The sequence below is a fragment of the Megalopta genalis genome, chromosome 2, assembly GCF_051020955.1.
Source record: "Megalopta genalis isolate 19385.01 chromosome 2, iyMegGena1_principal, whole genome shotgun sequence".
NCBI classification, from domain to species: domain Eukaryota; kingdom Metazoa; phylum Arthropoda; class Insecta; order Hymenoptera; family Halictidae; genus Megalopta; species Megalopta genalis.
In genome coordinates, this window is record NC_135014.1 from 5,198,798 (window position 1) to 5,226,439 (window position 27,642).

The following is a 27,642-nucleotide window of genomic DNA, read 5'->3' on the forward strand; positions in this document are numbered from 1 at the left end:
ATTGTTATAAATGCACAAAATCCGCGGTCTAGTTATAATTGAAGCTATTTATAATAAATCCAATAATGAGATTAACTTTCATCTGAAAGGAAAAGACATTCAATGTAGCAGAACTTAAATGTAAGTTAGCTATGACTGCCATAAATAGCTAAACAAATTCGTCGTCTAATGATTGATTATGTGAATAGTTGTACACCTGTATGTATCTTATTATTAAATTTACATTCAATTATTTGATTCAAGTGTTAGATAAGTTTCATTTCGCACGCACATTAACTGTTTAGATCACGGATCGACAATTTCACAGAAAAGAAAGTATTGTTTTACTCCGCAATTTGCGTAGGTCATTTAATTACTAGTCCGCTCAAATAAAACTTATATTATGATAAATATAATATATATCTAATATTAGATATATAAATATAAATAAATATTATATATATAAATGTAAATAATATATATATAATATACATATATAAAAAAAATTTATATATATTATATATATAAATATAAATAATATATATAATATATACATATATAAAAATAAATATATATAATATTATATATATATATGTATATAAATATAATGTATGTATATATATATATATATATATATATATATATATATATATATATATATATATATATATATATATATTATATATATATATAATTATATAATTATTATATTATATATATATATAATAAATATTATATTTGTTTTCCAGACGCGAGTACTTTATTTTAAATAAATACAGATATTCTTCTTGTTGAAAAGGGCGAATTTACAAAATTTACAAACGGCCAGTCACAATGAGAATTGCATTTAAGCTCCTCTAGCTGACCTTCTGGCTTCAACAATAAGGGTCAAAAAATACGGTCAGCAAAACAATATTTGTTCTCTTAATTAAAAAATTCCTCAGGATGAAAAATTGAATACGGCGTCGAATAATATGAAATTAATATCTCAAAATGTTATATACACTGCCGAGAAGAATTTTTTTCATTAAATAAAATGAGGATAACATTATCCGATATTGAATATCGTATAAATATTGAATGTCGTAAATTGATATAAACAATTAATCCTTCGCACTTGAAGCCACGTTAAATTTAAATCTGAATTAGTTTTTCTGTTCTACAGTATTTCCATTTTATATGATACATTGTTAGTGCATTTTATGCACATGAATATTGAGTCTTGCGACTCGTACAACAGTTATATTTAATATAATAATAATAATATTTTATTATTATTATTTATTATTATATATTATATATTATTTATTATTATATATTATATATATTATTTATTATTATATATTATATATATTATTTATTATTATATATTATATATATTATTTATTATTATTTATTATATATTATTTTATTTATTTATATTATATATATATTATTATTATTTATAATATAATATAATTATATTTTAACTGTTTCTTTTTAAAAATATAAGCAAATTTAATAAATTAAGGATAATCTTGGAACGCGATTTAAGAATTTTCAATGCTGCCTCAGAGTCACCATTTGAGTGCAAAGCGTTCAAAAATTCAACGAAATAATGTGATTCGAGGAAACTAAAAAGTTGTAAAACCGAAGAGCTTCTTATAATCGATACAAAAAAACGTAACTGGAAGTAACATGTAAAATGTCACGATTTAACTAATACTGATCTTTAACTTTTTAGGTACGGCCGAATTCTGCGCGAGGTTATTTCTATGGACGGCAGAGTCTGATGTGTACTGCACAGACTCTGATACTGTATATTCTGTCTGTATATACAGGGTGTCCCAAAAATGTCTCGCAATCCGAAAGTGGCGGGTTCCTCAGGCCATTTGAAGCAACTTTTTCCTTTACAAAAATTTTCTCCGAGGCACCGTTAATGAGTTATTAACGAAAAACAGTGACCAAAGAGAGGCGAGCTCAGCTGGCGCGAGGCGACCGAGCCAATGAGCGGAACTGGGCTTCGCGCGTTGGTTGGCTGGGCCGCCTCGCGTCAGTCGTGCTCGATTGTTATTGGTCACTGTTTTTCGTTAATAACTCGTTAACGGTGCCTCGGAGAAAATTTTTGTAACGGAAGAAGTTGCTTCAAATGATCCGAGGAACCCGCCATTTCCGGATTGCGAGACATTTTTGGGACACCCTGTTGACTGTTGTAAATCGATGTGAAGACAAAAGAAGTGTGAAACAAATGCATATGAAGACGATTATTTGATTCAAACGATGAGCGAGTGAGCTACTAGAGCAAGCCACTATAGTGGCGCGTCGTCCAGAGAGATGACATCCGCGGAGGCCACTATAGTGACGTGTCGTTCTGAAAGATGACATCCGCGAAAGCCATTATAGTGGCGCGTCGTGCCTAAAACGATAACATGTATTGGGTTCTACCAATCTGTACCCGTATATATCCATTGTATTCCTGAAGTTCCAAGTGAACGCATATTAATCATGCTCGAAGAAATCCGCGAGTCCCCACATTCCCGTGTTTTCCACGTATCGTCGCCGCGGCTCGCAACATTTGCATTATATCCGGATCAATGTACTCGTGTCTCCTTGCTTCGGTATACACGGCACGTTTGCTCCAGTTTTATTTGGCCGGTTTCAACACAGAAATCAATTCGCGCTGTTTACACACGCTGTTTCTTCCATGGAAAAGAAGCGTTTAAAAACGATATTCACGATATTCTTTTTTTTCCGACGGCGAACTCGGAAAGTGGCGCGTATTTCGCGAAACGCCGCGGAAATAAATCGTAAAAATGAGAGACAGATTTCCTGCTGTTGTTCCTTGCGGAAATAGCCGAGATTGCTTACGACGAACTTTCATTGTCGCAGCGCAGGTGTTACGAAAAGACAGTTTTTCCTTTCTGCACGGTCCATGATGAAATTGAAAAACATGCACGACTTCAGACTATAAATAATTATATTTTTCTTTGTACAATTATCGAAGTTTGATTAACGCTAGATTTACGGAACCCGTGAAAATGACGACGGGTCACTAATTTTTTAATTTACGATTATTCATATCGAAAAGATACATTTATGAGTTGTTTAGTCAATTTATATGTTACAATAACAAAATTGTAATGTAATATATAATAACACTTGTTAAAAACACTAATATAATAAAATGTAATATATAAATAATTAATATATAAATAATATAATATAGTATATATATATATATATATATATATATATATATATATATATATATATATAAACTAATATAATATATAATAACACTTGTTAAAAATCAGAATAAATGTTTTATTGTTACTTTTGAAAACTAATATACGAATTCCCTAGCCACTGTGCAGTGCATTGATCTGATAATATTTGTCGTTTTAATGAACATTGCGTAATATTCATTCGAGTGTTTAAATTTCGAATGTTAAATGAGTGGAGCGAGTGAGAACTATAGTCTTTCATCTTCATTTCTAAATGAAACTCCAACACGCCAAGTTTGATACCTGGCAGCCCCAGTGAGAATTACGTCTTTTACCAGGCAATCTGTGCTCGTGTTAAATTAATCCCTTTGATAACGCATACCGTATGTATGAAAACAGCCTCAGCTACCGTGATGTGAAACTGCCCTCTGAGCTGATTAGATCACCCTTTGCTACACGGCGGTGTGATGTTCGTATACTGAATAACCGATCACTTCGCGAAGTTGTGCACTGTTACGATGCATCATTAAGCACTATTATTACAGTCCTGTCTCGATATCCGTGGTTTGCTGCGATCCAAATGACACGGTTATAATCGGTTTGCAAGTTTTACACCGCATAAAAAGCACACTTGACTCACATTCATACATTTTCGCAGCTAAGCTTCCTCTGGGATTGTGGACTTTTATGCGCTACGTTCTTGCTGTACGATTTAAGTAAGAAATTATGGTGCCTGGCACTCAAAAATATTATTTCCTCTAATATAATATAATTATATATAATATATTATAATTTATATTATAATATAATATACATATAAAATATATAATATATGTATATTATTATATATAATTAATTAATATATATTATATAAACTTAATTAATGTAAATGTTATATCAAATTATATATATGTAATATATAATGAATTATATATAATAATATAATATAATATAATAAATATTATCTACTCTATTCGAGTAAAGAATTCATTCATGATACGAAAACTCATTTTTTTCTTTCAACCGCAGTACATTTGGTAGCTCGATTAAACGATTTTATAATTTATGTTTTCAAAATTTGCGTAAACATATTGTTTAATTCTAGTTATTTCTAGTTATTTCCATCACTAATACTTTAAATTGTATTTATACGCCTTGCAAATTTTTGTGAAAATATTTCTTAAGAAGTCCTTTGTCAACGTTAAAAAAATTTAATTATACCACTTAAAGTTACTTGATAATTATTTACTTAGCACGGAGGAAAACAAGCGACATAGAATAAATGATAAAATAAATAAAATAAGATGAACGACAATATCTTAATAATTATTATTACTTATTGAACTTGTATACACCTTAATAAGTTTGTAAAACGAATTATCACATTGCACATGACACCAAACAACTTTCGATGAAACAGCTATTTATTTATAAAACAAACAGTTTGAAAGTAAATCCACATGGCATAGTCAAATTATTTGCATCTAATAACATTTATGTAAAAAAACAATATATTATAAACATACATACGATACAATATACTTTATTTATAAGGTATATAGAATTTACCCTATATTTGATTTCGGCGATGTTTTACTGTGCGTTTAATTTAACTTCACCGTATTTGTACAGGGTAAATGTAATCATAAAGTCGCTTTATATGCCGTAACGTTCATCATTAACGGTTATACGCGGGCACTGTTTATTTAGTGTAAATAACGTTAAAGTCAACACAATTGCAATAACCGTACCGAAATATTGGGAAATAATTATCATTTAATCTGCAACTACACGGAGAAGCAAGCGAACGTATTGTATCGAATTTTGGTACAGACGATATCATAAATAAATTGAAAAACGCGCGGTATCCTCTACAGAATATAATAACAATTTTTAGTAAATATTAAATAAAACTTTCCCGTCCGATTGAATTTCCCGATACGCCTTGAAATTCCATTTACAAAAATCCCTCCAGCGACGAACCTAATCAGCCACGAAACGATTTGCACAATCCACGAGCACGGAAACCTAATTTGATACAGCCGCGTGGAAAATATCCATAATATATATAAATATTATATAATATTATATTATTATTATTATTAATATTATATTAATATTATTATTAATATTATATTAATAATATATTAATAATATTAATAATCCAAAATATATATAAATATATATAAGTTTGAAAATCGTAGAACACTGTTAAACTTTCACTGCGATGATTTTTATGCAGGAAAGCTCAACCATAATGTAGCAACTAAATTGCACGATATTATTATACAGATACGAAGATTCTTTTCGTGCAATGCATCAATGAATTCGAAATTTTTTCGAAAACTTCACGATCGCGACCTTTGTCCTTTGTATCAGCAAATTGTCCTTGCACGTTACGGTCAAAGGGCGGCTGTTACGTAGAGCGAGGAATTCATCTTCAGAAATTACTTTCGCAACAAATATTTCAGGAACGCGTTGACCCCTCTGACGTTCCAATGTTCACGGAACCAGCCGGCGGTGTTCGAAATAAGATCGGGAAATTTCGCTTTTCTCAGAGACCAACCCTGTGTTTCTGGTTCGCGTCGAAGTTCGCGACGACGCGCGTGCACGCGATGCGCAGGATTGAAATGTAAAACGGTACGTGATCCTGACCGTCTTTGACCAGAGAGAGAGAGAGAGAGAGAGAGAGAGAGAGAGAGAGAGAGAGAGAGACTGCGCAGGGAACCAGAAAGCTCGAAGTTTTCGACGGGACGCAGATTATTTTTTCAGCGAATTAAAAACGGCATTCCGTCCGGCAACGAAGCGAAAATAAATATAAAATGACACGCGCGCCCGAAAAGCAAGGGATGGATGGAAAAACTGTTTGGGAGGGCTCGCGCGATTCATCGTACAAAGAGGAATTGCGCGCATGCAATCAAATTTTATTCGACCGATATATATTGCGATTAATAAAATTGGCATAGGTGCTTTAATGAGATCGTTCTCAAACATATTTAATCGCCGCATATTTAATCCTGTCTTGTTCGATAGACAGGAACAATCGATTTTCGCATGTGTTTCAATCGCTTTCGAAGCGATTCTTTCTCCGACTGTCGGAGAATATTTTTACCTATCGATCTCCGAAGAACGTAGAAGAATTTTCGTATGAATAAATGATGCTCCTCGTTGAAAGTCACAGCGCCTTTACCGAGGCGCAGTAAAAAAAAACTTATCTTCATGGGAGAAATAACATTAGCCACACTTCCTTAAAATGAAAAATTCAGAAAGGTTTTTTACGCGGGATGAGCGTGGCTATCTAATCTAAAGTGGAATGGATCGAAAATTGCGGATGAGAAAGATATGATTTTAATCTGGGAAAGAAAATTTTGATTTTTGTAAAGAAGCTTATCACGAGTGTGTTGTCTTGATTCTAGTTTCGGTAATGAAACGATATAAGAAAAATGGCAAATTTATGTTTTAATCATAACAAATATTTTAGTAAGAAAAATGAACTCTCCTGTTTTAACCCTTAGCACTCCGAACCATTCTGGACGTTGGCTACCAGCTACTCAGCGCCACTTTTCGGCAGAAACGGGCATTTACAGACCCTCGTATTATTTTGTATGGTTTTAGAACTAACTAACATATTATAATGATATTGGACTTGTATGAATTTGGCTGAAATCAGGAAATTTGCAAAAAAATCAATACTTTATTTATTATAATTTTGTTATTGTTTGTTTTATAATTTTGTTTTGTTGTTGTAATCGCTATCTACGCGAACTCTTTCTCTCGTCGCCTTGTTGCTTGGACGATATCACTATCACTGCTATCAAAACGATAGACCAACTGTAGAAGAGAACCTTCTACACTTAGTCTTTGTAACATATCTGTATAAACGTCTATCCGGAGCTCATCTTCCCTACTACTTGTGTCATGAGACTCATTCGTGTTTGAACGTTTTGCCATTGTTCTAACAAAAAATATGAATAAATACATTGGTTGAAAATTTCTGATTGTTATTACTAACTCACAAGATGATATTTACCAAAAAAAACTTTTACCAAACAATTTATTTACCAAAAGAAGAATCGCTTTTCCGATTTTCTCACTCGTTAGATCTATCTATACCGCTCGACGCTTTAAACCAGACTGAGTTCAGCTTTAAAAATCTTTTCCTCCAGATTTTATGATTATAAATCTCACTATACAGTGCGTGCTATGTTCGCATACCGACCTTTCTTCTACAAACTTGACGCCCAGATACACGAAATCAGTATCGCCATACGAAAATCCGCATTTGAACGCTTCTAATCAACAATGTGCCGATCGACATCGTTCATGCATGTATCGTCGTGCGAAAGAAATCGTAGGAATCGTTGTTCAGAACTTCAAGGTGATCGAAACGAGTGAGGGCGTGTCCCAAGGTGAATGACTACTTCGAACGTTTGTTCTCGTAAAAGAGATTTGGCCAACTTTGTTCGCCGACCACGGAATTCACGGGACGGAAGTTCCGTTTATTTGTCGCGCGTTCGTCGACGGGATCATCCTCCTTTCCTAAACCATTGTGAATTCCAGCCGCATCTTAACCACGGCGCGGACCGGCGCTGATCACATCCTGCCTGAAGGAAAAACGCGATGCACTCGCGCAGATAAATGAATAAATAATTCCGTAAGGCCACCTTCCGGCCCTTCCGTTTTCGCCGCGCCTCCTAGCGAAAGTCCTTAAATAAACTGCCCGTGCTATCGGCGATCAACGAAAGGACATTATAATACGCCCGTGGCGACGACTTGATTTATTATGAAATTTCGTGTCCACCTCACTTCGCGTGTGTCGCGCGTTCAAATAAAACTGGCTGATTTATAATCTTCCTGAACGTGGCCGAGTAGGATTGGAAACGAATCTTTCAGCCTCGTCGTTCCTCCTCCTCTCTCTCTCTCCCTCTCTCTCTAGTCAATCTTCGCTGACATCCGATACACGGTTTTCACTTATTCGTGGGAAATTCGTGTCTTCGATACCGTTCAAACTACACAACTGTGGAGCATTGATACTCGAGGCTGACAAGTTGACACCGCGTACACCGACTTTTTAAAAGCTTTTCATTCAATTCGTCGTTCGATATTAGTTTACAAATTAAAGGTGTTGTCGGAAATAGTTCGAACAGTTACGTTTAAAAACAATTACTTCGGAGAAATACAAGTTGTAGCTAGTGTTCCCGCATGGGGCCTCTCCTATTTATTGGGTTGGCAACTAAGTAATTGCCGATTTGTTCAATGAAATAAAAAATTTTTTTTTACTTGGAATGAAGTTTAATCTGTAATGTATTTTCCATTTTGTTCGATGACCTTCTGTCATCTCTCTGACAACTTGAAAATTCCACGCTCGTAGAAAGTCTGATCCTTTTCGGCCAAAAACTGAGTTAAGTGAGATTTTACAGCGTCATCATCATTAAAAGTTTTACCACGAAGGGAGTTGTCCAGGGATCGAAATAAGTGGTAATCCGATGGCGCGAGATCAGGGCAAAAGACGAGAGTGGACAAAGACGTGTGCGGCCTAGCATTGTCCTGGTGGAAAATGATACCTTTACGATTGACCAATTCTGGTCGCTTTTCCTTGACCGCTGAATTCAATTTGTCCAGTTGCTAACATTCACGGATAATAAAAAATAACATAATAATAATAATAATAATAATTTTATAATGTAACATTTACCGAGATATCATAAAAATGGGAGTGAGAGACATCTATAACTGAAATCGGCAATTACTTAGTTGCCAACCCAATAAATGCAACGCCAGAAATACATACTTTCATTTAACCTTCGCTGCGGAACATGGAAACTTTCTGTGCAATAACCGAATACTTCACTCCTCGCACGAATGTATAAGTTTCGAATAAAAGAGTTCGCTAATAAAAACGCATTAATAATTGCTCAAATTAAAACACACACGCTCCAATTGCAACTGCGTATTTCACTGTCAATAATATAGAAACTCCGGGACACCAGGCGCCTCGGATGCTGACGACATGAAAGTTGACTATTATTTATCGCACGGTGTCACCGGTCCATAGCATGCTCCTGCGTAGATTCGATTTATGACCATCAAGCTTCCTCGGGGCGAAAAATATCGCTGGCAAATCGTATTGGAGCGGTGTATCAATTTGGAGAAAAACAGCTCCGGTTAATTTTTTCCGAGGAAACTGCTAGCCTCGGTTCAGAGGTCATGTACGAACCCATCGATTTCGCTCGAAGTGCGCTCGCTCGCTCTCTACGCTTCTGCTCGAAAATATAGAACACTGTGAAAACTTTTCTCAGTTCATTTAGGTTCTGGCAGATGGATTGATAATACTTGAATAACATAATATTTAATTGCATATGTTTATTCCCTGTTTATATGAAACGTACGGCAGAAATTAAATGTTAGCGAACGAAAATGAAACGATGTGCAAAAAAAAATGTGTAACACAGATAGGAAAAAAATGTTCAACATTTTTGACAGTGTGAATTGTTGCATTGTTCTGCTGAACAATGAAAATTGTCAACAGCAATGGCACAACGAACTATTTGATTTATTCTTCTATTAAATTATGGTATATAGTATCTAGACTGCTGGTTTAATGCATTCTTTTTATGGGAATGTCTAAGTGAAAAACAAACTGCAAAAACATCAGAAGAATTTGAGAATATTTTCGTGACATTTACAATTCATTAAAATGATTAAAAGTGGAAAGATATTTTCGTTTCACTTAAATGCTTCTTACGATTAACTCAGACAATTTTTATTTCGCATAAAACTTCGCAGTCCAGTGATAATGTTCAATTAATCATCCAAGAATTAATTTTCCAATTGTAGAACAATTTGGAATTGTCCTTTTATCAATTCCCCTATTCATACCTGATAATAATATTAATAATCGAAGGTATCTACACCATCCAACTAAAAATAATTTCTTGTCAGTAAAGTTTATGTTTTCAATACGTTGGAAAGAAATTACAATCGCATCACCCTTTCCATACTATTCTATACCGGGTGTCCCAGGTTTTAATGTTCAAACTTTGTCAGTATATTCTATGGCACAAAGTAAGGAAAAAATGTTATGTAAACATAGGTCATATAGAGCTTATAGTTATAGAAGTTATAACAAAAATTCGTTCAATGAAATGAAAGAGAACAGAAACGAAATTAGCACGGTCATAAAATCGATCTTCGATCGATGTCAATCATGTATTGTCAACGACGGTAGACATTTCGAAATGTATTAATAAACACAGCTTACATAAACACACGGCATGTGCTGATCTATTCAAGCCAATGCTCGCAGTAACAGCAAGTTGATTACTATTCCTATCCTGAATTTTTGTTATAACTTCTTAATAAAGCTCTGTATGACCTATGTTTACATAACATCTTTTTCTTACTTTGTGCCATAGAATACACTGACAATGTTTGAACATTAAAACCTGGGACACCCTGTATACTGTCACGTGACCGAACAGTCCATACTTTTTCACGAAGAACGATCGTCAAGAAAAACCAATGGAAGGCTGCTCTCTCGAGGTGATGGTCTTGGAAACATATTAAAAGCTCGTCGAGATCGGAGGGTGGTAGCTTCTTGTAAATATTTGCCAACTTCTGGCCGTATCAGCGAGAGTCTGGTGATAGTGCACGCGCGCTATCTTTCTGACTGAGAGCTTAGAACGCGAGATAGGATCGAGAGCCACTGCGTAGTGAGCGACGGGCCGGGCTCGTTCGAAACGGTAGTTGCGCGATATTGTTATCGTTCTAAACAATGGGCGCAGCAGCGAGCGACCATAACGGCTTGAATAATTCATATCAGCGGCCACCGCGAGAAAGAATTCGACGCGGATGATCCACGGATCTTGATCTCGTCGGGCTTCCAGTTTAGAGGTCGTGATATTCGTCGCGCGTTTGCCGGCGCTGCTAGAAAAGAAACTCGTTTCCAGAGATGGGAATAACGAATTCGATTTCAACGAGGCCTCTCCAGCTCTCTCGGAGAAGGTAGAAACATTGAGTGACAGATACGGCTGATTAACCTTTTAGGCACGACGCGCCACTATAGTAGCTTGCTCTAGTAGCTCACTCGCTCATCGTTTGTACCAAATAATCGTCTTCATATGCATTTGTTTCACACTTCTTTTGTCTTCACATCGATTTACAACAGTCAACAGAGTGTCCCAAAAATGTCTCGCAATCCGGAAATGGCGGGTTCCTCGGATCATTTGAAGCAACTTCTTCCGTTACAAAAATTTTCTCCGAGGCACCGTTAATGAGTTATGAACGAAAAACAGTGACCAATAAGAATCGAGCACGACTGACGCGAGGCGGCCCAGCCAACCAACGCGCGAAGCCCAGTTCCGCTCATTGGCTCGGTCGCCTCGCGCCAGCTGAGCTCGCCTCTCTTTGGTCACTGTTTTTCGTTAATAACTCATTAACGGTGCCTCGGAGAAAATTTTTGTAAAGGAAAAAGTTGCTTCAAATGGCCTGAGGAACCCGCCACTTTCGGATTGCGAGACATTTTTGGGACACCCTGTATATACAGACAGAATATACAGTATCAGACTCTATGCAGTACACATCAGACTCTGCCGTCCATAGAAATAGCCTCGCGCAGAATTCAGCCGTACCTAAAAGGTTAAGAAAGTATGGTAGCCCGAAATAAAAACGTAATCAACGTTTTTCAACAGAAACGCGATCCGCATCTTTAAATAGACAGTTGAAGCAAATAAGAATACAATCTGCATTTTTAAACAGAGAATCGAATGAAATTAAAATGCAACGTAAATGTAAATGTAATTTTGAAATATTTTATTCGAATAACCCCGCGAATCGTTGATAATAGACGGTTGTGTTAGAGGAAAACGTGATTAGGTTTGAACAAGCAAACAATGTGATCGAAATAGAAATTTTAGTCGTGGTTACATTTTTCGAGATTTTAGCCGACGCTTTTTTCAACGTTCTTCTTACGCAATAAACAAGGTTAACACGAATTCAACGTTTTATTAATTAACAACAATGTATATAATAATAGAAATAATAACAATGTATGCAAAATAATGGACATCGGTTTAAGAATTCTCTGACATAAATTCTTCTAGGTTATCTTTAATTAGAATAAAAATTCATTCATCGCACGAAATCTAAAAAAAGGAAGAACGTAAAACTGAGAAAACGGTCCTTTGTAAACGATTGTCTGTATACATTCTCGCTTTATTATGGATTCAATGCTCCAAGATGATTTTGTTTTAAATATACACGGTTTTGGGTCGATGTTAATTAAAATAAGAATATTAATACGGTATTGCGAACCGAAAATTAAAGAACAATTAGTCTTCAAAGAAGTAAGTACGGCTGTGTAACATTTACGTCTGACTACATGTTGGCTTATACTACTGTGCCGTCCCACGAGACAACACAGTCATTTTTCATGAAGAGATCGTTTATGTACATTTTTATCATTTGCATGATTTACTTTCTCACGGGGCCCTTTAATATAACATTTCTACGTTTCAGTTCCCAGGCTTTTCACGTTTCGCTTCATCGAATTTTTGCCCCCGTTTTGATAGCATAATTTTCGAAACTGTTAACAGACTATAGTTCGTACGGTCTTCTATTTCTAGAGAATCAATTCGCTTTTGTATCGGCGCACAGCGTCTAATAGAATTACGCTTGTGCCCGAATAAACAAAAAAAGAAAAAAAAGAGAAAAATGCAGATTCTGTTCATGAAAATTCAGAAATGTGCGATGCTGGCGCAGCGCGGGTTCAATTATTCACGTTCAATTTGTTGCCATATTCAAACACTGAAAAATATTACCGCAGACTCAGCAGTACGTTAAAAAAAGTTAAAAAGCACGGAATCCGTACGAAAGAGAGAAATTTGCTGCATTTCATGCGGGCGCACACCGCCGCTCGAACGTTTCAGGCGTGTAATAATTTCAAAAACAAACAAAACCGTCCTTAAACAAAGAAACGTTCTGTTAAAAAAATATCATTCCACGATACAAACGAAGGAAATTCCCATGGAAATGTAAAACTGTAATTAAAACATTTTGTACGGCGTACAACATTTCTCGATCTTAATTAATTTTGGTAAATATTTAACATGATTTCGAGCTCTTACCAGCGCACGCATATTTGAAAAAAGTCAAGTGAACTATAATTTCCGACATTTTTACGCGATATAAAGTTATATAAGGATTCGCTGTCCGATAATTACGACTGCTAATTAGTCAGTCGTTAGGCGACGCTTCGCGCGTTTATTCTCGCTTCAATTAAACAACTTCGAAACTTTAAATGACGAAGATTGAAAGCGCTATTTATTCGGAATTATCAAAGGTTTCATACGGCGACGACTTTCCAAAACAGGACATAATCCTTTCTGATTAGAATCTTAGGATCAACGACACCGTCACTGTCCACGCAACGTTGTAGCTGGAAACAACAGTTTAATATATCGGATTATCGGCGGTAGTTAATCATCCCGTAACCAGGTGGCTTGCGTAGATTAACAGGTTCCTGGTATCTCATTGATAGTTCCATCGTACGGTGGGATGCGAATATTTCACCCCAATTTCACGCGATAAAAGAATTTTAATTAACCGACGATGTTACGTTTACGTTGAATGATGAAGATCACAACGCCGACACGTATTGTGTTATAAATAGATGTTGCAGATTTTCAGCATTTAAAACGAAATTGAATAGGTGACGTATAAAAGAGACGTAGAAAAATTAAAACGGTTGAACATACCGTCGCTATATTGTTATATTTGGAATACAATGAATTATGCAAAAATGTTTTTCGTGATGGTTAATAATTTTGGATCGTCTAGAAATGTTGAAAAGAAGATACTAACATATTTTTTAATGCGCATGAAAATATATTACGAGTGAAATATTTTAATTAATTTTTGACCAATTTAAAATATTAATTACTAATTTTAGTAAAAATGACTAATTAAGAATATTTTGATTACTTTAGCAAACACTGAGCAAACAAATGTTTATGAAAAAATTTTTAACATGCGTACAAATTTCAACGAACAGTTGAAAAGATAATATTCTCTCTTTTTTAGTAAACAAAATTTGTGCTGATTGTCTTGCAAACTAGACCGGTTGTATTTGGTCGAATTTTCAAAGAGTTATTGCGTTTGAAAAGGAATATTATAATTACTCACTGTATAAAATCAATTAATCCAACTTTCTATTAAAAATGTATTATGATTTAAAATTCGTGATTAAATCAGCAACGTAATTAATCAGTTTATGAAATATTATAAAATTCTGGACAATTTTCTTAGAAATATTAGAAAATGAAAGAAGTTATACATCACGTGAACTAAAAATTCGACTCATTTTATTAATATTATTATTAATATTATTAATATTATTATTATTATTATTAATTTATTAATATCACTAATAACATTTTATCAGTAATATTAAATGGCTAAATATTTGATCATTCTGTTATGACACATTTATTTGGAAGTTGCCAAACCAGATGTAACAATTTTCTATGAAGCAATCAGCGAGACACTGCTATGAAAATTCAGCCAGTAATTTCAATATATACTTTCTTTTATGATTATACATATTTCAGTTTCGCATATTATTTATCGGATTACAATCGAAATACGAAATAAAAGGCAGGTTAGTTTGGCGCGGAGTCCGTAAAGAAGAAAAGCAGAATTCGAGTGAAAAATCGAAATGCTTATAGACTTACCAGATATTGAGGAACTTTTCTCGCACCTTCCGCTTCATGCTGTCGCTCTTCCGACGATACTGCAATCTGCGACAAGAATCCGCGTAGATAGGCTCCGGAAGCTGTTTGTAGTAACCTGGAAATGACAGCAGCAAGAGGATTGAACCGGAAACATCGATGCTTTATCAATCGAGACACATTTCTCGTGGCTTACATTTTCCACCCAATAACGATTATAAATTATACTGGCTTAAATTGAGAAATCAAACAACCCGATTCTCTTAAATGTATTAATATTTGTTAATTCATTAAATGTCTGTTCATTCAAGTACATTTTATTTGTTACAAAAGGCAGCACAACCGACGATAGTTTTAGAAAATGTGCCCGACATAAATTAGTATCTGCAAGAAATTTCACTTTTTCGATCATTAAAAATACATAGCAGACAAAACATCGTACGAAACAATTTTCTTTTATACATATGTCTCTGTTCCGTTTCAATTGTATTGCTAAATAAAGTATATAGACTCGCCCATGAATTTGTACGCGCAATATTTTAAACGTCGCATGAAATTCAATGTATATTTTATGTACCACTGAAATTTCGTTGAAGGACACCGACGCGGAACCTATTCAAACATTCATGCTTCCGTTTAAAAAACGAAGCTCGACCATCATATGTACACCCCCTCCCCCTTCAAAAATATTATGATTTTTACAGTTGTATATATATATATATAACAAATTAGTATACTGTCATTCTGTGTACTGTACTGTACTGTATATATGTATATATATATATATATATATATATATATATATATATATATATATAAAATTATATATTATATTATAAATTATTATATGGTTAATAATATTATATACAGTACAGTACAGTATATACAGTATAACAGTATAATAATTTGTTATATATATATATATAACTGTAAATGTGTCATAATATTTTATATTATGATATATATCATAACAGTATAATAAAAATAACGTCAATTTTATGAAAGAGAATTAAAATTTCTACTCGGCAATAGATCCACCGTGTTTTTAATTATTTCTTCCACTAATTTCGGCAACCGTTTAATTAGTTCGTCCATTATTTCTGTTCCTTTTTGGTTCCAAGTTATCGTGAAACGAAGTCAGCATACGTTTTCAACAAACGGAATTAATTCCCGCTATAAGCGGGAAAACGTATCGGTATAAATAACAAAAGCTCACAACTCAATACGCCCTTTCGACGATCCGATGCCATATAAACTCGCAGGCATTATCTAAACCGAATGAAAAACTACAATTTATACGAAACAAAAGTGTCCTAACACTTTCGGGTGAGGAGCGTATATCTTGAAACAATGATGCAAAATAAAGTATAATACATCTGCCGCAGTGAAAGTTTGCTCGTTCGCGCGGCGCGGTGTCTTCCGTGGAAACACGCCTCCGGCTTTACGCAGCTAGAAAACTTGAAGAGATAATGGTGCATTTGCACTTCACAGCGAGGACACAGAGTATATACGCATTTGGCTAGAAACCGAAGATAGGAATAGCTGGGACGGTTCCTTGCATGGGCAAATATTTATTCAGCGGTAGGCGTATTCAGCCTGGCCGGTGTTTATCCGCGCGTATATCCATCGTCCCCGTCGGATCGTACGCACGGCGGATTGATTTTTCGATTCGCAACGAAAGTCCACGAATTTTTCTGGCGAATCGAAAACTATGATCGTACTTCGCGCGTTCGATGTCCTACGATCGCGATTCGTTCAAAACGTGAAACTACGAAAATCAGCTTTCGCGAACGAATCCGTTGGAAAACGCTCGCCACGGACGCTATCTCCATTTTCGGACCCGGAGTGATGTGTCAGATCGGCTTATAAGCTTTCGGTGTTTTGGCGCGGCAGCATTTTTCGATCGAAAAAAGAGGAACATCGGGGGAAAAAAAACTGCTAGCGATCTGCAGAGTGGTTATGTTTTAACGTAAATCATTCCTGTCCATCGCTGTTGGCGCAGGAAGATTAATTTTACACGTGGGTTCATTCGAAGCTGTAACACGTGGTACGATATTCAAGAATAGCGTTCTTCCGCCGAGGCGTTCGAGAATATTATCACCGTCGAGATATTCAAGAATACCATTCCATCGCGGTGTCCAAAGATGTCATTCCTTCATGACATTCTAGAATATCGTTGGCTCGTGATATTTGAGAATAAAATTCCCTCATTTCCGCGAGCCATTCAAAGATATCACTTCTTCGAAACATTTGAAAATATCAATCTCTCGTAATATTTAAGAATATCATTTTTCTAAAAATATTGAAATATATATCAATAATAATAATATTCATAATGTTCTAGAATATCATTCTTTTGCGATATTCACAAGAATGTAATTCGTCGTGATGTTTAAAAATATCGTTGCTTCGTAGCATTCAAGAATTCCCTTACGCTGCTCAAGAATTTAATTCCTCGTGATATTCAAGAATATCATTTTCTTGAAATTTATCATTTCCTCATAATATTCTAAAATATCATTCCTTCGCGATATTCAAAAGAATGTAATTCCTCGTGATATTCAAGAATATCATTTTCTTGAAATATATCATTACTTCATAATATTCTAGAATATCATTCCGTCGCGATATTCAAAAGAATGTAATTCCTCGTGATATTCAAGAATATCATTTTCTTGAAATATATCATTCCCTCATAATATTCTAGAATATCATTCCTCAGTGATATTCAAAAGAATGTAATTCCTCGTGATGTTTAAAAATATCGTTGCTTCGTAGCATTCAAGAATTCCCTTACCCTGCTCAAGAATATTATTTCCCCGTGATATTCAAGAATATCATTTTCTTGAAATATATCATTCTCTCATAATATTCTAGAATAGCATTCCTTGGCGATATTCACAAGAATTTAATTCCTCGTGATGTTTAAAAATATCGTTGCTTCGTAGCATTCAAGAATTCCCATACGCTGCTCAAGAATATTATTTCCTCGCGATATTCAAGAATACCATTTCCTCGTGATATTCTCCAAGCTCCCCAGTTATGTTCTACTTAAATATTTGACAACCAAAGAAGATTATACATCTATCGCGGTAAATGCAGAAAAATGTGTATATATAAGTACTTGTCAGTTTCGTAAAAGCTAAAGTTAACAACTGTGTCGCCTCTACTGGAATATCATTGCGTGACTGCAGATCAGTAAAAATTCACTACAAAACGTTAAGAGAGCGGGAGAATTTTATTATTATTATTATTATTACTACTTTATTACTAATATTATTATTATTACTACTTTTTATTACTAATATTACTATTACTACAACTTTATTATTGATACTACTATTATTACTATTATCATTACTTTCAAGATAATAAATCAATTTTTACCTAAAATTTCGCATAAAGATCCACAGTCGAATAATTGTCTAAATTCTGATTTAACAAGCTTTTTATTTGTTCGGAGGATGCTTCTGATGTAGTGTTCCGCGAAGAAATGTGGATACTTGGTGGAAAACTTACTCAGCCAATTGAGCTGGTCGTTGTGTTCCAACTTGTTCTTGAAACTATCGACTTGCCGCTTGAGTTCACGAAGAGCGAACGATGGTGACGCGTACAGAGCTTCTTGCTGCTCCCGAAGTTGCCGTTCCAAGGCCGCCACACGTCTCTCGAGAGCCCACAGCACTTCCGCCTCGATCACCCCCGACGAGGCCGGATGCGCTCCGACGATCTTCAAGAGAGGAAACACGTTTTACGATCACGTTCCAAGTTCAAATCTTCATGTCTACAGAAAGCATGTCGTGAGGAAACAGTAATCGGGTAACAGGTTGAACCATCAAACCCGATCAATACAACGTGTCTGCTTATGCTAGTCGCAGACTTTCGGGAAACCCATTTATCGTACCTGATATTCACCGAAAAAGAGGATAGTCAGAATTGTCTCGATCGGTTTCACGAAAAAATAATGCTTCAACGAGCTTCATTATTATTGGGTTGGCAACTAAGTAATTGCCGATTTCAGTTATAGATGTCTCTCACTCTCATTTTTATGATATCCGTAAATGTTATATTATAAAATTATTATTATTATTATTATTATTATGTTATTTTTTATTATCCGTGAATGTTAGCAACTGGACAAATCGAATGCAGCGGTCAAGGAAAAGCGACCAGAATTGGTCAATCGTAAAGGTGTCATTTTCCAGCAGGACAATGCTAGGCCGCACACGTCTTTGTCCACTCGGCAAAAATTGATGGATATTGGTTGGGAATTGATGTTACACCCACCATATAGCCCTGATCTCGCGCCATCGGATTACCACTTGTTTCGATCCCTGGACAACTCCCTTCGTGGTAAAACTTTGAATGACGATGACGCTGTAAAATCTCACTTAACTCAGTTTTTGGCCGAAAAGGATCAGACTTTCTACGAGCGTGGAATTTTCAAGTTGTCAGAGAGATGGCAAAAGGTCATCGAACAAAATGGAAAGTACATTACAGATTAAACTTCGTTCCAAGTAAAAAAAAATTTTTTATTTCATTGAACAAATCGGCAATTACTTAGTTGCCAACCCAATACTTCCAATTTCTTATGCTTGTTCAAAAGTTCATAGAACAGCTTAAATCTTCGAGCCTAATGAGATTATGAGAGGATTCAAGAGGAAAAGACAATGGAAATGTATTCGAGACAAGGAATTTTTCAATCTTGAAACGTAAGAATGGTATTTAGGATGCGAAGTACCGTATTATTTATGGCCTTGTCAGATTGTAATTTGCACGCTTCGTGTATTAGTTTTTGCAGAGTAAATTTCTTCTTTCGAAGTTAGCAAACTCATGTTGGGCAAACCGATTCCATAAGTATCATCGGTTCATTTGCAAAAGACTAGTTCTTTACGTTCAAATTTTCGATACAACATGTCGATAAACTGTTCAAGAGACTACGTTCGTGACATATTATTTTTACTTGTTTCGTAAAAAATGCGATATATGTACATGTATAATAATACATTGAATTTCCCAGAGAGCTGAGGCTACGTGAGATTTTTTTATGATGTACTTTGGAAGATAAGTTGAAAGCGAACGATGTTTTTAACGTGATTAAATTTGGTTAGTAACCCAATATTATTATTATTATTATTATTATTAATATTATTAATATTATTAATATTTGCACATATTTAATCTTTTTTCTATCGCTTCATCTTTCAAACAACTAGTCTGCCTTCGCAGGGAATCTGAGAAGTTTGAAATCAAGCAAAATCGAGATGTTGGTGCACTTATCGAGACTTAGCATCGATTCTTTATCGCGACTTCATTATCGCATATTTTTCGATATTGTTGTAATTAGATTGCGGATTTTTCTGCAAAATAAAAACTGCCTGCATTAACTGCAAGGTACAGCTAGCTACATTCATTTTCCTGATTGATAATTTATTTATATAAATAATTTTAATGAGTTGACAGAAATATAACAGTGTTTGTATATTCTTTAAATCTAGAAACTGATTTGCAGTTAAACTATTCGTTTTTCCTCGTAAACGCATAAAAGAAATCCGTAAAGAATGTTGCGTAACGAGAATCTGTCTGAATTACGTGAATAAAAAGAGATCGATCAACCTGCCAGCAAGAATAATTGAAAATAATTATGTACATACAAAGGTGATGAAGATAAAAATGTGCAGGCAACAAGGTGAAATCATTCTGCTAATTGAGGAACATATGAAAATAATGTTCACGTAAAATTTTCAGTAAAGTTTTCAGTGACATATACAAAATTCAGAAACTTCGTGCTTATTCTCTGCGGAACGAACAACTGCGAACGCGTATGTGACAAATTTGTTCAATTTTTATCCCATGTTACGTTGCAGTACGTCAGTATATGGCGGTAACCCTTCTTGTCGCAACATTCCGCGACGTGAAACCAATTAATCATGTCGATCTGTCTGCAGATATCGACTGCCACGCTTCCTCCGTCAGACTATTTGATTTTTTCCATACCTTCTGATTTCCGCAGTTTTATTTTCGTTTTCCATATACAATACACTGACATGATCATCTCGACTAGATCGAGGTCAGGAGATTGCTTGAACTATTTTCGGATATTAATATTTCGATAATAATGAGAACGGTGACGCGTACAGTGCACTATAGATTGTTATCTATTTCATAGATCAAATCAGACGCCATACACGTTCCCATAAGCGTTGGTAATTTCATTATCGCGTTCGCGTTATAATGAGTATTTCCATGTATTCGATAAATTGCATCAACATCATTTAATGACGCATGCAAACACTATTTGCGTGACCCGAAATAACCACAGACTTAGCACCGCCTTTTATCTTCAGATTGGTACAATTTTGCAGTAAACGATGAGGCATTTGCATTCGTTTATGCTTCGTTTCATTACTTACTTTTATGAAATCGCTTCTGACGATTAAACATTTGTAATTGTTAACGCCAATTTAACGATTTATTTAGATTAATATTGTGTAGCAATTTCTTCTAAAATCGTTGTTCAAGAAAAAACTATCGAGCTTCTTTTGTATACATTACCATCATTGAGAAGTCTATTCATAGTAAGTAAAGTTTTTGCTAAGTAAAGTATTAATTTAAAGTTGCCTAATTTATAAAGACTCTTTCATATGATATATTTGCTATTTCCAACTTACATTATAATAAAAATGGCTTCTTTTGTGTATCACCATCCTTTTATATCATCATCATTGAGAAGCCTATTCATAGTAAGTAAAGCTTCTGCTAAGTAAAGCGTTAATTTAAAGTTGCCTAATTTATAAAGACTCCTACACATAATATATTTGCTAATCCTAACGTGCATTATAATAGAAATGGCGAAAGGTCTAAATAAATTCTAATTTGCCATCGTTAGCAAGTGATACATACCAGTGACTGTCACTAAACAAGTAACGTGTTCAACAAGGAATATTAAAATTTTTGTAAAAAAAGTAGTAAGCACAGGACAGGTAAAATAGCGTAGGCAATTTCTGGGTCATTACCTCGAGAACATAGGGCGTGTCCGGTGTGTTCCCCGGCAAATTAGTTGAGACGTTTAAGAGCTTCTCCCCCTTGCTAAGCTTCACGATATCCAGAGGGCCAGCCTCTGCTGCATTTCTAAAGATTTCTGTAACAGAAAGATTTTTCGCATGAGTGATTGGGCTTTTCTCTAAAATATTAACCCTTTAATGCACAGATATACACCAGACTGGGGACCTTCGTGCAAAATGAAAATTTTCCGCAAGGTAAATATTGGGTTGGCAACTAAGTAATTGCCGATTTGTTTAATGAAATAAAAAATTTTTTTCACTTGGAATGAAGTTTAATCTGTAATGTATTTTCCATTTTGTTCGATGATCTTCTGCCATCTCTCCGACAACTTGAAAATTCCACGCTCGTAGAAAGTCTGATCCTTTTCGGCCAAAAACTGAGTTAAGTGAGATTTTACAGCGTCATCATCATTCAAAGTTTTACCACGAAGGGAGTTGTCCAGGGATCGAAATAAGTGGTAATCCGATGGCGCGAGATCAGGGCTATATGGTGGGTGTAACATCAATTCCCAACTAATATCCATCAATTTTTGCCGAGTGGACAAAGACGTGTGCGGCCTAGCATTGTCCTGGTGCAAAATGACACTTTTACGATTGACCAATTCTGGTCAATAAAATAATAATAATAATAATAATAACAATAATAATTTTATAATATAACATTTACGGATATCATAAAAATGGGAGTGAGAGACATCTATAATTAAAATCGACAATTACTTAGTTGCCAACCCAATAGAAAGTTTTCTGTCTCATTAATTGTAACGAGCTCATAGCAGCATGGCACCGATCTTTCGTCTTCACCGCTTGTTCATTTTTGCCATAAACACATAAAATTCGCAGGCTAATTACAATTGTATTTAAAATGTGATGAACTGCTCCGATGGTTAAACGAAATCGAATTTCTTTTCGTTTAACTTGTTCGTAGCAAAATGGTTTAACAAGTCGACTTGTTCCTCAAGTCGACTCATCGTTGTCACAGTTTTAGCATTTTATTGTTAGCACTAAGAAATCCGTGCAACGAAGGTGTCACGTCGATTCACTCTCTGAATCAATTATTTCATATGAAACACAATTCGCTGGTAAACACTCGACGTTTATAATTCAGTACGAAAGTAATCCGACCACGTTGTAACTCATCCTGGATCGTTGTCAAAGTCTCAGTTACTAAATTCCCAATATTTCAGTAGTATAGCGCAACAATGGTCGTACATTCCACACGAGAGGCGCGTGCTCTTGTTTCCTTGATAAACATCGTTGAAATGCCGACACGTTGCAGTATCACTATCATAAGCTTGTCGTTTTCATGCAGAGTACCGATCATCACCCTGTGTGTTTAAATAAAATATCGATTCGCGTGGCGGGCTTGCAGATTTCCAGAAACATTGCACGCGCGATCGCCAATACGAGTTATCCATCTCGTTTAGGTATACAATTTATATGGAATTTTCATTTTTCCCACCGTAACGATCGCAGCGACATGTGTCACCAAAAAAAAAAAACAACAACAGAAAATTGAATCACAACAAACTGAATTATCATCGGATACAAATTGAGTTCCACAGGTTGGTAAACCATTGTTAACAAAACAATATCGCGTAAATTTCAGCAGAACTTTATGCAAATATTTTTGAGCCAAATTCCAACAAATTACCAACACCTGAGTGACTTCAAAAATCATTGTTTGAGCAGCTGGAACAAATCACTCTTCCGCATTGGGACGGAAGATAACGGTTATCCTCGAAAACTGTTTATGGCAGATTTTATACTTAACCAGAAGCAGCATTCGCGCAAATAATTCAGACGGTCGCAACGTTTCGGGAAGCGTTCGGCGGCGCCCATTGTGTCGAACACGTGACTCATTTATTACACAATAGACGTATTCGAAACGAGGCTCGCGCCATAACAAACGACATCGCGTTGGAAATCAACGGGCAAGCATTCGGCCGATCTGCCGGCCGTGTACATTATTTAACCCTTAGCACAGCTACTCAGCGCCACTTTTCGGCAGAAACGGACATTTACAGACCCTCGTATTATTTAGTATGGTTTTGGAACTAACTAACATACTATAATAATATTGGACTTATATGAATTTGGCTGAAATCGAGAAATTTGCAAAAAAATCAATACTTTATTTTTTATAATTTTGTTATTGTTTGTTTTATAATTTCGTTTTGTTGTTGCAATCGATATCTACGCGAACTCTTCCTCTCGTCGCCTTGTTGCTTGGACGATATCACTATCACTGCTATCAAAACGATAGACTAACTGTAGAATAAAACCTTCCACAGTTAGTCTTTCTAACATATCTGTATAAACGCCTATCTGGAGCTCATCTTCACTAATACTTGTGTCATGAGACTCATTCGTGTTTGAACGTTTTGCCATTGTTCTAATAAAAAATATGAATAAATACATAGGTTGAAAATTTCTAATTGTTATTACTAACTCACAAGATGATAATTACCAAAAAAACTTTTACCAAGAGAAGAATCACTTTTCCGATTTTCTCATTCGTTAGATCTATCTATACCGCTCGACGCTTCAAACCAGACTGAGTTCAGCTTTGAAAATCTTTTCCTCCAGATTTTATGATTATAAATCTCACTATACAGTGCGTGCTATGTTCGCATACCTTTCTTTCTTCTACAAACTTGCCTTTTCGCTCTTTTCAAATGGCGCCTTTGAAGTGCTCGGACCGTCGTGAGCACGCCTCTCACGTTCTCGTCAAAACCCGCTGATATTTCTTGTATATATCTTAGTAATTTTACTATATTTTGATTTGATTTCTTGTGCCATTTCAAAAGAAAACTTCAGGGAAACATGCATGTCTGAAAAAATTGCGCTGAAATAACTGAATTCCCCGTAATCACTAATAAACTTTAATGTCCCGCGAGAGAGGACATCCGAGTGATATGCTAGAATTACGATGTCCCGCTAGAGGGGACTGCGGAGTGCAAAGAGTTAAATGTAGCCGTGCTGTATCCTCGCGGTGATATCGAGCGTAACGCGCGAGAACAGCATTTTATAAGTGCATGTTTTATTCATAATCGAAACGGACTGTCCAGTTACGCGTAACTGGGGCTAACGCGCGTATTATGCCGGCGAAATTACTGTCACGCGGGGACACAATGCCGGGGCGACAGGCGTAACGTTCGTTTCCCTTCGCTTTCAGTGGATGGCTAAATGATTTAGCGCGACGAATTGCTAGAACCCCCGTGCAATATGTGACACGGAATTTAAAGTGCCGGGAACAGTACGCTTCGCACTTCCTCTTTAGCTTGCGAGTTTAATCTTTCAGCCGTCTCGGAAGTGCAATCAATGTTTCGCAAAATGCACAGATAACTCTCGGCTAAAGGATAAAGTTGTCTAATATGAGGATCTCTTCTAATAATAGACAATAGCTTATTTCTGTTATAGGTGTCCCGAGTGTCGCATCGACGCTTTTTTGTTAAGTGTTACTTCTCGCATTTTTTGCTGTTTCGTCTACTTGTGGCGTCCAGATCAGTTTGTGTAATTATTATTGTAAGTGCGTAATTATTTTTATAAATACTGTTGCATAGCGCGTTCGATGAAGTTATCCTCAATATTCCTTAATATTTGATATGAAACTTTTATAAGTATGAAATATGAAACCTTCGCAAGTTTCTATTATAATGCCTAGATGAAAATAATATAATAATGCTTGGCCATAATTATTGTAATGCTTAGCCATAATTGCATTTTATGCATTTGTGGCTAAAATGAGTAAACGAAACACCAAATCATCAGAATTTAAGAACGTTGCAAGAAGAATTTGTAACTTTCTGGAACTATTAAAAGAAGAAACGCATTCTCATTTATCTCCTGTTTTGTATGATTGAAGCACAAATTTTCTATACCGCATACAAATTCGCAGTCCAATAGTGCAAAACCAAAAAAGCAATTTCAAAAAGAACAGCTAGAAAAAGAACGTATGGAAAGCGATAGTTCATCAGACGATAAAGAAAAAGTTGTTCTAAATGATGGAAGTGATTGTGAAGAAAATAATGACGCAGAATGTTGAACAACGGGTTCTATTTATAAAGCGTTAGGAAAACAAATTTTATATGACCAATGTGTAAAAAAAGAGGCAAAAGAAATTTCACTGGAAAAGTCAAACTGGGTTTCGTATTACGAACCCAATTTTCAAATCGGTGAATACTGTTAGGTTTTCCTTTATTACGTAAAAGCAGAATCTGTTTTTCTGTATTTTTCAATAGACTGTAAAAGATAACATACACTGCTCCAAAAAATTGAGGCATAGAAAAATTTTCGATAAAGGTTTGCCAACTTTGACTGACGATAACTCCGCGAAAAATCATTGTAGGATGATGGTCTTTTCTTCAAATTAAAGCTTGAAATCTCTACTTTAAGACGGTATGTTTGGATTTTAAGTTCGACGGAGCGTCATCACTGTAACTTTTAAATCTGAGGCCGTGCTTGTCATATTGAAAATTGTCAAGTTTGATGAACAGGTTCGTCAGTCTTACATGTATTATAATATTGTAAATATATTAATAATATATAATATTAACGTGTCAAATGTTGCCTGTATCGATCGAATCTGAAAGACAGTCTTTATATTTAACGAATATTTTTTATTGAAAAATAAACAAAATAAAAGAATAAGAAAATTTAATATATCTTATCCGATAAGTATAAAGTTAATGATGCTCGAAAACAAACCATAGGCACAGCAATTGGTCACCCCACAGTAACCGGCTCCACTACCCTACATCCTTGTGTTTATTGTGTTCCACATCCAAACAAGAAGGTTAAGTAGAAAACGTACATTGCAGAATATGTTTACAGAAATTGATAAGCGAAGCTGCAGACGTTCCTCAGCATTGTTCACATTATACAGTAAATTCTCCCTAATTCACGTTCAGATTAATTGACGCTCGCAAACATATAAAATTTGGTGGGAAGAGGAGAACAATTATTCGAACCTTGCGATTCGCAGTATCTCCTCCTTCCAAATGATCCATTTTTGCGTACAATCCGAGTGTCAATTAGGGAGAATTTACTATAGATGAGCCGTTTATTTTGAAAGTGGCATAAGTCATTTTTTCAAAAAAATCGAGTTAATGGTAACACTAATTACAATTGAACGGTATGTTTTCATTTTAGAAAAATTTGCAATCAATAAGTTGAGAGCTATTGAGATTTGTTCGAGAGAAGTTTTGTTAATTAACGGTATAACAAACGTGTTTATTTTGAAAGTGGCGTAAGTCGCTGTACTCAGGAAATTAATTGCGGGGCTTAGTGTAAAAGAAATAGAAACGTGTGATAAGTGTGTGTGAAGTACTGTTTTGAATTATTTTCAGTATTTTTAAAAAACTTGTGATCGCTGGACTTATTTTTATAAGTGCGAAAGAGAATAATGCAGTTTTGTAAATTATATTATAGCGATGTGGATTTCCGAGGACTTAATCACTCCTATTGATGACGAAAATTAAATTGAACCGATGTATTTTCATATAAATTACTTATACTTATGTTTCGAAATGTACTAATTATTTTTGTGTTTTATGAATATTAAAATAAAAAGTACTTAAATCAAACCTTTACATTAAATATGTTCATGGTATAAATTATTATTATATATGTAATTTATTCAACAATTTTAGTAAATCACTGTCCTTTCAA

The 27,642-nt window shown here is 35.1% G+C and overlaps 1 protein-coding gene across 4 annotated transcripts in view; it reads right to left on the minus strand.

Moving 5' to 3' along the window:
- The window catches only part of Pde9 (phosphodiesterase 9), a 288,656-nt gene that overhangs the window by 12,073 nt on the left and 248,941 nt on the right, over positions 1 to 27,642 (minus strand). For all 4 annotated transcript variants that reach the window (XM_033466573.2, XM_033466574.2, XM_076528769.1 and 1 more), the window contains exons 6-8: positions 21,922 to 22,046; positions 18,428 to 18,635; positions 14,912 to 15,026 (exon numbers count right to left, since the gene is read on the minus strand). In XM_033466573.2, coding sequence (XP_033322464.2) covers positions 14,912 to 15,026; positions 18,428 to 18,635; positions 21,922 to 22,046 — 448 coding nt within the window. The remainder of the gene's footprint in view (positions 1 to 14,911; positions 15,027 to 18,427; positions 18,636 to 21,921; positions 22,047 to 27,642) is intronic.